The following is a 13779-nucleotide window of genomic DNA, read 5'->3' as shown; positions in this document are numbered from 1 at the left end:
TAATTATAAAAATATTTATAATAATAAAAATTTAGAGTAATAATGAAGATATAAACGGTCTCCTGTGTAAGAAAGTTTTGGCACATTGATTCGCATCGAAAAAGGAAGCTGTTGCGACAAATAAAATTATAAGGCTTGATTGAAAGAAGGGTTTGCAAATCATGATCTCGTCTTAAATCACGCGTTAACTGTCATTTCGCTATCCAATTGCACGTGATATATCGTTAAACGCTAAAAGTAAAATTTTATATTATATTATCGAATATCCTGTGTAATTATTACTCCGTTCCATAATTTATCTTCACGATAAGACACGAAAGAACCTCTCCGAGCTTTCGAAAGAAGAAACTTCCACGTGAAAGGGACGCGGGCGGAAAACGCGTGGGGTACGCGCATAGAAAGCGGCGGGGAAGACCCGAGGCAAGATCTGACATTTGGTTACTGACATTTTCACCCCGGGGTTGACGGCGGGCAACCCTTTGGCGTTGCCCGCGCTCAATCACTCCATTGTCTTCGGCCGGCGCGCTCGTTTTATGCCCGCGTCAACGCTTCATTATGGGGCCCGGGGAGGGCCAACAGACCGCCGGGAGGATTGGGGGAGGAGGGGAAGGAAAGGGAGGGGAAGGGGGACACAACCGAGTCCGGTCGAGTTGGCTTCTATAGCCCACGTGCCCGCCACATTGTCTATCCCAAGAATACATTACGCGCCCACGCGATCGCCTGGCACGCGGCTCTCTCGAACGGCGAGAGAGTATCTCTCGCCGACCTCGCCGACGTCGCTCGGGCCAGGCCTATCGATATCCGCGATCGCGATCGAGGCTCGATGAGTACGTCGAGCGTGTCGATGAACGTGCGCATGGATAATGCATAACGCCGCCGCCGCCGTAAACTTCGACGGTCGGATCGAAACCGGTGCGCGATTTCGACGCGTATTCGTGTACCTTGGGCTCTTTCGATGGATCCTCGCGAGAGAAGCTCGGAGGACGAAATGTTATCTTGTAGAAATGTATCTCTCTGTATAGCAAGGATTACAGCCGATACAATTTCAATGAATTTAATTGCGAATAGGTGTGGAATAGATGTATCTCTCTCTCTCTCTCTATTAATTACGAATTATCATTATTAAGTATTATAAGAATAATATTAGAAAAAAGAAATGCAATTTTTTTGTTATTGCTCTAATTTATAATTATAGTTTGCATAAAATTTTTAATTTTTTTGGATGGATATTTAATTTAATTTAAAATAATTCTTTTATGTTTTTTTTAATTAGAATTTTTTTCAAAATTAAAGTTGCGAGTCCCTATCATTGAAGATATTTAATAGGTACTTATAATACTCGTCTATACATAAAATGTTGCGACATCAATAATTGGAATCGTATTTACAGCTTCGCAATAAACCACATTGCAAAATTGAAACTACATGTTCACCGAATAAATCACTTTAATTAAAACGACCTAATTGAAAATGAACGATCGTATATGGCAAGGGTCAGCGAAAGAGAGAAGGAGACAAAGAGAGGCAAACGCGGGTGTAAGGTCGCGTTTGAAGCTCCGCAAGGTGGAAGCCGGGTAAAACTCTGTTGGAAGGTAGTCGATGCAAAGTTGCCGAGGTCGAGCGAGGTCGAGCGAGGTCGAGACGGCTTCGTTGCATCGTATCGCTTGGTTTACTCCACTACCACTAAAGTGCAATGTTGCGGGCCAACGCGGGTAAACGCGCCGACACGCATGCACGCCACGCGGCGCAATTAATTACCGCGTAAAGTCGCGCGCGCGCGCGCGCGCCACCCGATTAATTGCAACGGCCGGCGATCGGCGGCGAGCGCATAATTGACATTGTTGCCGCATTGTTTACGTTGCCCACTGAATTTATCAATAGGTTCCTCTGTGTGTACCGTCGTACGGCGCGGTATTCTGCCCGGCGCGGCGGTCCACCCTCGCCTTTCGCCGCCAGCAGGCAGCCGATTTCAGGCATCCTCGAATCGTGCATCTAGAGCGAGACCGATTCAATTTTGGTGAAATTAAATTTTCGATTCTGTACCCACGATAAAATAAGCTCGATATTTGTTCGTAAATTTACTCGACAGAAACGTGACAAGAAACGACGGTTTATTTGGTCATAATTGCTGATTTAAAAACGATACATTTCTAGAAATAGCCACTTTCTTTCAGGATTTTATCAAAATAGTAAAGAATATGATAAATTATAATATAATAGAAATAATATTATATAATAGAAATTTTCTGATTAATAAAACTCGTATAATTTTGAAGATTTTTTGATGACTCTTTATGTTGTTGAAAATTTTATCTTTTTCAGTACACAATTTATTTATTATTTATTAGTTTATTAATGTCGAAATCAATTGATACTTCTCACACATCAGCGTTGATCCGTATTCATATTATATCTTTGGCCTTAAATGTGATTATCTCAAGCTAAGCCTTTTCTTTACGTGATTAATGTACATATGTTATATCAACATGAATTAGAATTGGACAGAGCTATGCATAAATAAATGTACAGTACCATTGTCCTTTCTTGTCCCGCGGGTCTGGAATTACGTAATGCCGTCCGACATTGGAATCGACGTCGCGCTAATCGTCGTCGTCGTTGTGGTCGACCTTACGCAAAATACGTGAGAAAAGCGACCTTCCGTTAATCCCTATCTTTGCCGGCGACCCTCGTGTTCGGGATTTAATCATACAGTGGTTCTCCGCATTCTGGAATAGAATAGAATAGCATAACGGGTGTCTTAACTTCAGAAACAGCTTCTTTAATTGTGAGAATTAACAAGAAACAGATTTATATAAACATAAATTATTCAACGTATGAAAAAATTGCATGTTTGTACAATATTGTAAATCATGATTTAATTATGATTTTTAATCTAGAATAATCTAACCGCGAAGCGCGTTTTTTTTTTGTTCATTTAATAAGTTATTTTTAAAATGTATGAAATTATCGTACGATTTGACATTTACAATCTGACATATGTAACTGTATTTTCAATTTTGACATATGACATTTTTTAATCTTCTTTCCAAGTTTAAAAAAAAAGTGTAAAGACTTTATATTCTCTCGTATAAAAGAAACAACAGATTATAAGACATTTAAATAACAGTAGTTGTTAGAGAGAACTAGATTACTAAAATTATAAAAATGATCAATATTATATTAAAACTAAAACTGTGTAAATTTTCTCGTTGTTATTTTTATAAATCCGGTAAATATATTGGTTTTATGGAACAGCGACATGACAGAGGAGCTTGTCCTTCGCGAAAATAACAAACGCGAGACACGAAACGAGCGAGGAAAGGGCGCGAAAGAGCGAGATCGGAGGCCGCGAATCCTCTCAGACGGATTATGACACGTAGAAAGTTCACGACCTTTTGTAGTCTGGCGCTACCCTCTCCGGCCTCGCCCGACGGTGGTAATCCTTTAACCAGGCCGTTATGCCTGTTGTTGACATTTAGCCCCGGGCGCTCTCGAAACCGGTCCGCGATCTCTCGCGACCTGGGAAGGGACGAAGGGAGGAAAGGTGCTTTTTGTAGACATACGGAACGACACGCCGCGCGCATCCCGGCGCAACTTTCGCGAGAGAAGGAGCGTCGATGGGAATAAAAAGTTGACCTTCGTAGCACCTGCCTGCCGGGGATCTACCTGCCTGTGCGAATCGTGATGCGCGGGGGAAGGGAACGGAAGGGAGAACCGAGATACTCGGGGGCCCGTCGGATGGGGCGCGCGAGACCCGAAAGGGCCCGCGGCGCGCGGCTACCCGAACGGCGTAATGGGATTGGCATTGTCGGCCATTAACATGACAATGCGGCTCCTAAACGGGACGCTTGTACGTACGTACGGGCCACCTATGGGGTGTGTATTCCGGTTAAATGCGCGTTGTCCCCGATGCGTAGCACCGATAGGGACTAGAGAAAGAGAGAGAGAGGTGTCTCTAAATACACGCGGTGTTGTTATGATAATTATCGCGCGCAGCCCCGCCGCGCCGTGTCTGTACGCGGCGCTCATTATGCACGAGAGGAGGCGCCTCCTCACAATATTGTGATATCCGATACAGCGTGGTAAGCGCGATGCGCAGGGAACCGAGTGTGCTATGACACTTCCGTTCATCATCAGCATTGTCGATCTGAGGTTTCATGTTTACGATATATGACGGTGTGTGTCTCAAGTTGTATTAGCTACTTGAAAAACGCAAATATAGACAATATATATCTTACAAATTTCAATTACGTCATATATAAACACACATATAAATAACATATCACATATAAATAACATATTTACAAACAACCTTTACTTAAAGAATTCTTTTATGCAAAACGTAAAACTAACAAATTCAGCGAAACAATAAATCAATGTATATTTTTTTAAGAATTTCAGAAGATAAATTTTTCCGGATCCAAAAAAATTTAAGCTACACTTGCTTTTTAATACAGTTTCGGTATTTTGGCGTAAACAGAGATATTATACATTTTCGATAACGTATTATTATACGAGCGTAGAAAGCGAGTGGACAACCGCCGAGAAAGGAAGTGAGTTGGATGTTACGATGAGACGTCTCGAGCGTATCGCGCCAAGCGGCCAACAATCGCGAGCGATGAAGGGCGAGACTTAATTAGCCGTTCGCGTCGCGTAATTACGACATTTTCGATTCCGTTACGAGCGAAATGGTCTTTCTCCCTTTCTCCGTGAAGTCTGGCCGCGTCCCTTTATGCCCTCCCTCGATATCCCGTAAAGCCGTCCGCCGTCTATTACCTTGAGCAGCCTCTACGAGGAAGCGCGAGGCGCCGCGACATACATCAAAAGCGTGATTATTACCATCGTAGAGGCACTTTTACAGACGTCGAATAAGTCACGATCGCCGCCCGCGAAACGATTAACGCTTCGATTCCTCAAAGCCCGAATACTGAAGCGAAACGCTGCTTAAATCGTGCAATGAATTATTATAGCGTGCGAATTAATGGAAGCAATTAAAGCAACACGAATCGTCGATCATGTAATATACGAGATTTCGAACATATAATTTTCAACGATCCTTATTATTCGGGATGCAGCCGTGTCATTGCATGTGATACGATCGACCAGCGAGCCTTGAGAATTGACAAGCGTATTAAGGTCTCGTGCTCGTCGGAGCGCCGGGTACGCTCCTTTTAGGCGTGCTTATTAACGCGTCTGTTAGCACCCATCCGTGGAGCTTCTCTCTCTCTCTCTCTCTCTCTCTCTCTCTTTCTCTCTCGCTCGATTAGCCAACCGTATAATTATCGCCTCTTCGCGTCCTTCCTTCTGGCGCTTTTCTTCGTTACATCTTATCTTGGCCTGTCGCGGCACGTGTCTGAGGAAACGCGAACAAACGTTCCTCTTCGAACGTAACGCGAGGCTGAAGGTGCTGAAAAGTTCTGGCTGTCGATATATTTGTTTCGGTGCTTGAAGAAATAAATATCGATGTTATAATATATTTGTTTTGTGATGTAAAAAGATATACTTTAAAATATTATCGACGTAAAATAGGACGAACAGCATCCATTTTTTATCGATATTATTAAGCGCGGAATCTTATCGCGTAAAAAAAATATATGACATTCAAGCATTTAAATATGTTATCTAAAATATAAAAAATAACAATTAAATAATAATCCTAGAATTTTTTTTTTGTTATATATATATTATTATAGTTTAATATCATAAAAAAATTTCATATTATATAAAATATGGTAATAATATACATTATAATTATTATAAAAATAAATTTATATTATAAGAACGATATAATTAAACATAAATTATATAAATTCCAATCCTAGTTAAACTTTATACGATGATATTGAGATTCTTGTCTATTCGTCAACCATCTACGACTGACTAGCATGTGTAATAACTTTTTTCTCGAATGATTTCTAATCTTTGATCCTTTATAACATCTCGCGGCGAATTCGCCATCGCGCTGATTTCACGATGGTTCTTAATCATTCGCGTGTTGGATCGCGCGTAAAGGATTTATGCTCGCAATTTGCGGGAGAATCGCAAGCGCTCGTAACACTACTCGCTCTGCACGAGACAGAGAGAGAAAAACAGAGAGAGCAGATCCTTTTGCGTGCGATTCCGCAACTCGCAGCGCGATAAAGCGACCGGCTTTTCTTCTGCGTCGCGACCGCGAGATAGAAGCCATTAATGTAAGTCACCTGTTACAAGACGCGCGGAATTAAGCGCGGTAAATTATATGTTGTGTCACGTTGCACACAACATATAATCGTATTCCCTATCTGCCGTAATCGCGGAGAAGTTATCGAGTACGCAATGGACGATCGTAATGAACCTTTTCTCGGTGTCGCGTCCTCCTCGCTTATTATCACGACGCGTCTTGTCGACGCATATTCCTCCGTTATCTATCAAGATCATTCATGTGTAAAGTTAAACGACCATGTATGAGAGAAAACAGTTACACGGATAAGAGGTAATTTCATAGATATTTTACTATCACTTCGAAGAGAATTTAATATTTCTTAATAATATTCGTGATTTTAAGATTAAACGTTCTTTTATTATTATAATTATTATTATTTTAGTTATTATATATGTTTTGCTGTGTATGCTTATGGTTTTAAGGATCTGTTTACTTTATAGCCTTGATTCTATCTAGCATATAATTTATTCGCCACACCTAAAGTTTTATATTTATAGTTTCACTGAGAAAAAGAAATGAGAACTGTAGTTTGACATATATGTATGTACAAGATAAAAGTTGGAAGAGATAGATATTATTCTTGATTTTTTGCTCAGAGATGATCTTGATCATCTCTGAAAGTTATGCGCGTCATACGCTTCAAAGTATGTCTGCCCTTACTAACGGATGTTGGATTCATTTTTATTCAAGAATTTTTTGCCTAAAATCATCGGAGATAAAAATAATAGTGAAAAGTCTTCAGTTAGTAAAAGAATAGAGATCATAACGAGGGAGAGATCGAGAAACTTGTAATGTAACGTCGGAAACGAAGAAAGGAAACGGATGATAATCGACCGACATATATATAAGGTGTCTAGTTTCCGTTGTTTTCGAACTGTCAATAAGACCGTCTTGCAAAATTCTAAAATTTCACAATTTTAATGAAACTTTGCATGTATCTAAAATGTTCAATAAATTGATATAGAAATTTTTAATTGTTGCCAAAAACAGAATAAAACTAAATTTAAAAGCATATATATTTCATTTCCTTTTTATGCATCTCATAAGTTACCTAAGATTGACAAATGTTTTTATAAAACATCTATAGTAAAAAATAAAAAAAGATTTTAATTAAACGCGATTAGTTTAAAAAAAAAAAAAAAAATTATTTTAAAAAAGATTTAGTTAATTTCTTTATCTACTCTCACATTTTATTTACCGAATTGCTTTAAATATGTGCACGTGTGTTGTGTATTAAGATTGCAATATGTGGATTACACAGTCCCTCTCATAAGTCGTCTCGGTAAGAACTGGACACTGTATACAAAACGGCAGAACGCAATCAGAGAGCGTGAGCAAGTAAGGCTGAGCGGCTTCGCGGGGATTCTTCCATGCCCTTCGGAAATGTCATATAGCTGTCGGGTGCCGCGGAGGCAATATTTCACGCCGGTAGGTCCCCCCGGTTCCCCCTTCGCGATTCGTCCCCCCTCTCTCCTGGGCCTCACCTCCCGGCGTCATCTCCCCCGCGCGCTACCCCGTCACCGGTACTTTTGAAGGAGTTTTTACGGAGTCTCTCGATCTTTAATCACAGCTCGACCTTCCATTGTCAGTGACGTCACCTCCGACTCCGGGAAGGGTGCTCGGGGGATGCTTTGTGTCGGGCCACGCTGATCCCTCTCCGCGTCATTTGTCTCCGGACGCCTTATTTGTACGCGCGTATATAGAGAGAACGAGATGGAAGATAGAGAGAGAAAATCTCCGTGATTCTACGCGACGCGACTTTTCCGCGACGGAAAAGGGGAAAGAGGGTCGACAGGCCCCGGAGAGAAGATTCCACCGTTCTCGGTCGCGCATATCGATATGTATACCCCTGCAAGAAACGCGCGTCGCGCGATGTCGACGCCGAGGACTTTTGCTGAACGAGCGATTTCTCGGTCTTACGTACCCTCCTTCCCGCGCGGTCACCCTTATTCTCTCGACAATCTGCTCCCGCTAGGGCGGATTACAACGAGGTATATATACGTACCCTCGGGATTATCCTGCCGATCGGCGATCATTTCCGTCTCGACTGTAATATCGGGACAACATTAGTTCAATCTTACGAATGAAACTACTTATTAACTACTTCGGAAATTACTTATGATTTAGATGCAAGCAAAAATGATCCTTTCAACTACTTTAAATTTTAAAAACAATGAAAAAAGGTTCAATTATAAGTACGAATTAATCAAAATTCGGTTGTTTCGAAATTACATTAATATCTAAGATTATATAAAAATGTCCAAAAATTAATTATAAAAATGAAGAAATTAATATTTTCCTAATTCAAAGCTAATACAAAACGAATGAATATTTTTTTCCAAAATGATATCAATTCAAGAATATATAAAAAATAAAATACTAAATTACAAGTTTGTAATTCCTCAAAAATTTATGAGATAATATATAATAATTATATGTCAAACATGCCGCAATTATAACCACAATACTAGAATCATAGGGCTGACGACACCACATGTCTCCCCGGCAAAATTAAGACTATTAAGGCTGGGAATAATACTGGATCTAGCCGGTACATACTGGAAAACAGTGGAACTCGAGTGTCTGATATTAATTTCGAGGGAGAGAGAACAATGTGTGATCGCGTGATAGAAAATGACTGAAAAATACATTAGGCAATCAAGAAGGAACGCAAAGGAAATTTTATTACACCGATCCGCGATCTTATCTATTTTACGAAAAATTGATTTGCTCCAAATTCCGTGTGTGACTTTCTACTCGAGATATTCTACAATTCAATCTGCCATCTCTTGCCATTGCAAAAACGTCGCAAAGCTACCAGTAATTGATTCAATATCGCGCTATACAAGGCTTGCAATATCGATAAATCGCTAGCCGTCGAATTTCAATCGGTCGAAAGCGACATGCACGAGGGGGGCAGGAGGGGGCTTCGAAGGCGTGTGTCTTCATCAACGGTAGCATATAAGATGGCAATGGGACTCGGGAGCCCCACCGCGGAAGATTGGTCACAATTTACGATGGTGCTCGGTCAACGAGGCGCCACAGCATTTAGCGGTTAACGCGTGCAATGAGAGAGATAGAAGAAGAGAGAGAGAGAGAGAAATGACACGAGAAGGAAACCAGAGACGCCACTCAGCACGGCATTATTCGAACTGATGTGGTGAATTGGCGCTGACGACATCGTGTAGAGCCAATCCGACAGTTTGTTTATTAGCGTTGGCGGATTCCTAGCGGTCTCTCCCATTCAATTGATCATCCTCGTCGATCGAGACTGATACGGGTACACGTCGAGCCGATCGCGTCCGGATTTCGTCGACTAACGTCATTTGTGACGTAAAGCTCCTCTTTGATTATTTTGACATTTAGTTTCCAAAAGTTGGACCGAAACGTTTGTTGAATTATTTATTTGTCATTTATCCGTTAAATTGTTTAATGATCTAGCTTACTTGTAACAATTGTCACATATAATTTTTAGATTTCATTATCCATAATCTGATATTTTTACGAATGCGTCGCGTTCTTTAATTACGTAGATGCGACAAAAGAATCTATCGAATAATTTAAAATAGAGAGATCCGCGTGAAATCAATTTTTACTCGAGAAATAGTTCATGTGTATTTATAAATCGTTCGCGTAAAATTAATACCTATGGCGTAAACTGTGTTCCTTGAGAATACGTAAGCTATAATGAAAGATCTGTTAAGATCTCGGTAAGACACAGATTTCCTCGAGCGCTCGACAATAATATGCAAACAAGTATATCGCAAGCATAAATAGCAAAGTACATGAATGAATGCATTTAGATATAACATGCATTAACATGCGTTAAAATTAAGTGAGTAAATCGTTATCTATCGATCAAATTATCAGATATTATCTTATAATAATAAATATGGATTAAACCCTTATTAAATAGATATACCATAATTTTGTGATTTCATTATGGACTCAGAAAAAAAGAAAGAAAATATGTCTCCGATAAATATTGCTGCGATCTTTTTCAATTAGACAGACAATCTTCCAGTTTATCCAATATCAAAATGATCAACAATTTGTGATAAAGTTGATATATAAATAATTTACAATTTATTAATAAGTAACTTTCCATCTCTCAATAAATAGCATAATTTTAATTTATGATTATACATATAAAATAATTAAAAATAGAGATGTATGTTACTTTTTTCCATCTTTCAGAAATGTAATTATATTATCCTTCGCCACGCCATGTACATATACACAGAGGTAGTTGTAAAATCAATGGTCATTCACTGTGGCGGTGTCCGGTCGTTCACTGCGCCTACCTATCTATTCCAATAATTGGCAAACTTTGCGGTTTCGGTCGCGGAGTGCAATTTCGTTCATTCCCGCGCATCGTTTCCGCATCGTCGTCGCGCAGACGTTGTCGCACGGAAATGCAAATGCGCGAGAATCGCATTATTTCCCTACGTACTGGCGTAATAGCCCATTATGCGCACGTGGTCCACGCCACAAAGGAATCTGGCGTCTGTGGCGCGTTTATGTACGCGCCGCGTGCCGTTCCGTGCCTTGCCGAGGATCGCGCGTAACGAGAAACGACAATGTATCTCCTCCCGTCGTATACGCAGAGTTTGCAAAAAGGAATCCCCAACCCCCTCGACACACGCCCGGCTCTTCCATCATCGGTACCCCGTCGATTTATACGCGCGTGGACAGATACGATTTTTCACGCACACGCATGCACGCCTCCCGATAAAGCGATTTGTCACAATACGCAGTACTCGTTTTACGGAAAAACGCAAATGATGAGACGGATGCCTTGATGCGTGCGTGACGAGTTGCGTGCGGGAGAGACGAGCATCTCGAGGTGCTAATAATCGACCAATGTAATTTAAAATTCTTTTAGAGACGCAGAGATATAAATTAATTACATTGTATACTTTAAAACATTATTAGTTTAAACGAGATTATACTTTCACGTGAATGAAAAAAAAATATCTATTACTTGCAAATAAATTCAGCTCTAATTAATTTTATTTAGATTATAGTTGGATTTAAGGGTAAGATAATACTGTTGTCACGGTACACCCGGTATATTTGGGCAAACTATACGCACCATTTCTCTCTGCCCTCTGCACGAATGAGAGACTGGATTTTCTGCGCGAAACAATGGCGCAGTTTCATGAGGAGCACCGAAGTGAGCAGATGGCCCACGTGATTAGTCTGACATTTGCACTATCTCCGGATGGCACGTGCATTCCAATGTAGATTTCAGTTTCATCTGCCCAAAGGCGGTTTTCGCTGCAACCCTATGAGAGCCTTAATCCTCGCGTCGAAATGGTGTATCACACCTGTAGCACGGTCCGAATCTGACAACATTGATCTAAATCGTTTCTTCTTATTTACATAGTATTATTAAAATTGATAGTAACCGTATTTTAAGATGGCCGAATTTGTCAATTAGCCGATCATAATTAATTAAATTCTCTCTTTCTATCTATTACAATTTCATGATAAAAGACAAAGAATCGGATAAGTCGCTCTTGGATTTGACCAAAATAAGAATATTCGTACATTTTTTTAATTAGATATATTTAATTAACGCTAATTGATATCGATAATTTCGATTTAGCGGATAAAAACGCCCTTGCAAAAACACTTCCGTTCGATTTCCGTCCGTTTGACCGCTCGCTCATCATCTTCGCGGTAGGTTACGTTTAATTTCTTCTTCTTTTTTCTCTTCCTCTCTCCGTTTCCGCTCCACCATAATCGCGCGACGGCCGTTCTATTCTACATCGCTAGAGAGGAACTCTCCGGCTCGCTAATCATGCCTTAGTTAATGGGCAACAACGATAATTAGCCCGATAATAAAGCGTAGGTGCTTCTTCTTTGCGCGTAGATTAAACGGCAACAGTTATCGCCTGCCGCGCGTATCGAGAAACGCGCTTCGCCTAACGAAGAGATCGTTCGGAGCGGAAAAACTGAGATTTTCTACCATCGACTGCGAACACGAACGAGAGATTAAGGTCAAGGCGCGAGAAAATGTGCTAAGCTTCTTATGACGTATATCTGCAGGGTAGTTCAATGTTCACAGACATAAATGATTTTACTTCAGAACTCTGATTCATCTTTTCACTCCATTTGCTTTTCATCATAATATCACGGCTACGTTTCTTTTTTTATCTGCCTATTTATAACGCCTTAAAGTTCACTATAATATAAGATATATATTAATATATACATAATATAAGATATATAAGATATATACTAATAAAAGAAATATAATATAAATCTAGTTATAATTCTCTTGGATGATCAAATATTGAAGATCAATTATAAGATCGAAGATGATCTAATATCATATCGCGTGGAAGCTAAAGAGAAATATAAAGGATGTTTTTCGTGAAAAGTTACATCACAGAATTCTTGCGTTGATTTAATAATTATTTACCGATAGACAAAAATAATTTTCTTTGGACAATGTGATTAAACATCCTTCTCTTTCGTTTTTTTGCAGACGCTTGCGGTCTTTCAGACGTGGCGCACATCGAGTCTCTCCAGGAGAAGTCGCAGTGCGCGCTGGAGGAGTACTGTCGGAGCCAGTATCCGAATCAGCCGACGAGGTTCGGGAAGCTGCTGCTGCGACTACCATCGCTGCGGACGGTCTCGTCGCAGGTGATCGAGCAGCTCTTCTTCGTGCGGCTGGTTGGTAAGACGCCGATCGAGACCCTCATCAGGGACATGCTGCTGAGCGGTAACAGCTTCAACTGGCCCTACATGCCGTCTACGATGTGACACTCTATCTGGCGGCAGCTAGCTTCCGCATAATATTACAGCTCGAGCGGTGACGTCGCGGCGCCCCTCGACGATCCGCAGGCCCGATTCACGCGCGAGTAAAAACGATCGAGCGATGCCGCGAAGAAGACACGGGACGATTCTGGTCTCCCTGTTGTCGATCGTGAAGTTAATCTCGGAATCGCAAATCCGCGAGGTAGCGAACATCGTTCTCTCACGTCAATGCCATTATTAATCCGGTTAGGTATTCGTGACGTTTCGACGCGACGATGATGACCGTGGAAGTCTCGTTGTTCCTTGTCATCGGTGTCTGTTACACTCGCGTTTCATTAAATCGGTATTCGCGAGAAATCGAGATTTCCAGTCAGGACTAACGGCTTTTGTACACGAAACGAGGAATGAGGAAAGGAGAATCATGAAAGGAGAAAAAAGAGAGAGAGAGAGAGAGAGAGTCAAGGGAGAATTAAGCGCAGTCATTAATGAAGTTGGACGGAGGGTGGTAGAATAACGCGCGAAGCGAGAGAAGGGTGGATGGGCGGTGAGAGGACGTCGTCTTGTTCGTCGGAGGCAAGGAAATCTCGGAGACGAGCAGGGGGAAAAGCGAGAAGGAAAGAATAAGGAGAAAAGGCGTAATAAAGACGTTGCTCATTCAGAGAATCACGGAGGCGCCGAGTAGCCCGACAACGTCCAGGAACGTCCACTGGGCGTTAAAACTTGGTGCTCGCTAAAGTGGTCGAGGGAGAGATTTTATACGTGTAAGGAGCTTGTTAGTTGTTGCGTGCGTGTATGCGTGAGTGAAAGGG

General features: G+C 41.0%; 1 protein-coding gene across 1 annotated transcript in view; it reads left to right on the top strand.

Annotated features, from left to right (window-relative positions):
* The window catches only part of LOC115238630 (steroid receptor seven-up, isoforms B/C-like), a 72351-nt gene extending 58782 nt beyond the window's left edge, over positions 1–13569 (top strand). Inside the window, exon 3 of the mRNA XM_029812619.1 lies at positions 12699–13569. Within this exon, the coding sequence (XP_029668479.1) occupies positions 12699–12976 (278 nt within the window). The 3' untranslated portion in view covers positions 12977–13569. The remainder of the gene's footprint in view (positions 1–12698) is intronic.
* The last annotated feature ends 210 nt before the right edge of the window (positions 13570–13779 follow it).

This window comes from Formica exsecta, unplaced genomic scaffold (genome assembly GCF_003651465.1).
Source record: "Formica exsecta isolate Colony F162 unplaced genomic scaffold, ASM365146v1 scaffold352, whole genome shotgun sequence".
In the NCBI taxonomy this organism is placed as follows: Eukaryota; Metazoa; Arthropoda; class Insecta; order Hymenoptera; family Formicidae; genus Formica; species Formica exsecta.
This window is presented reverse-complemented; position numbering and strand designations above follow the sequence as displayed.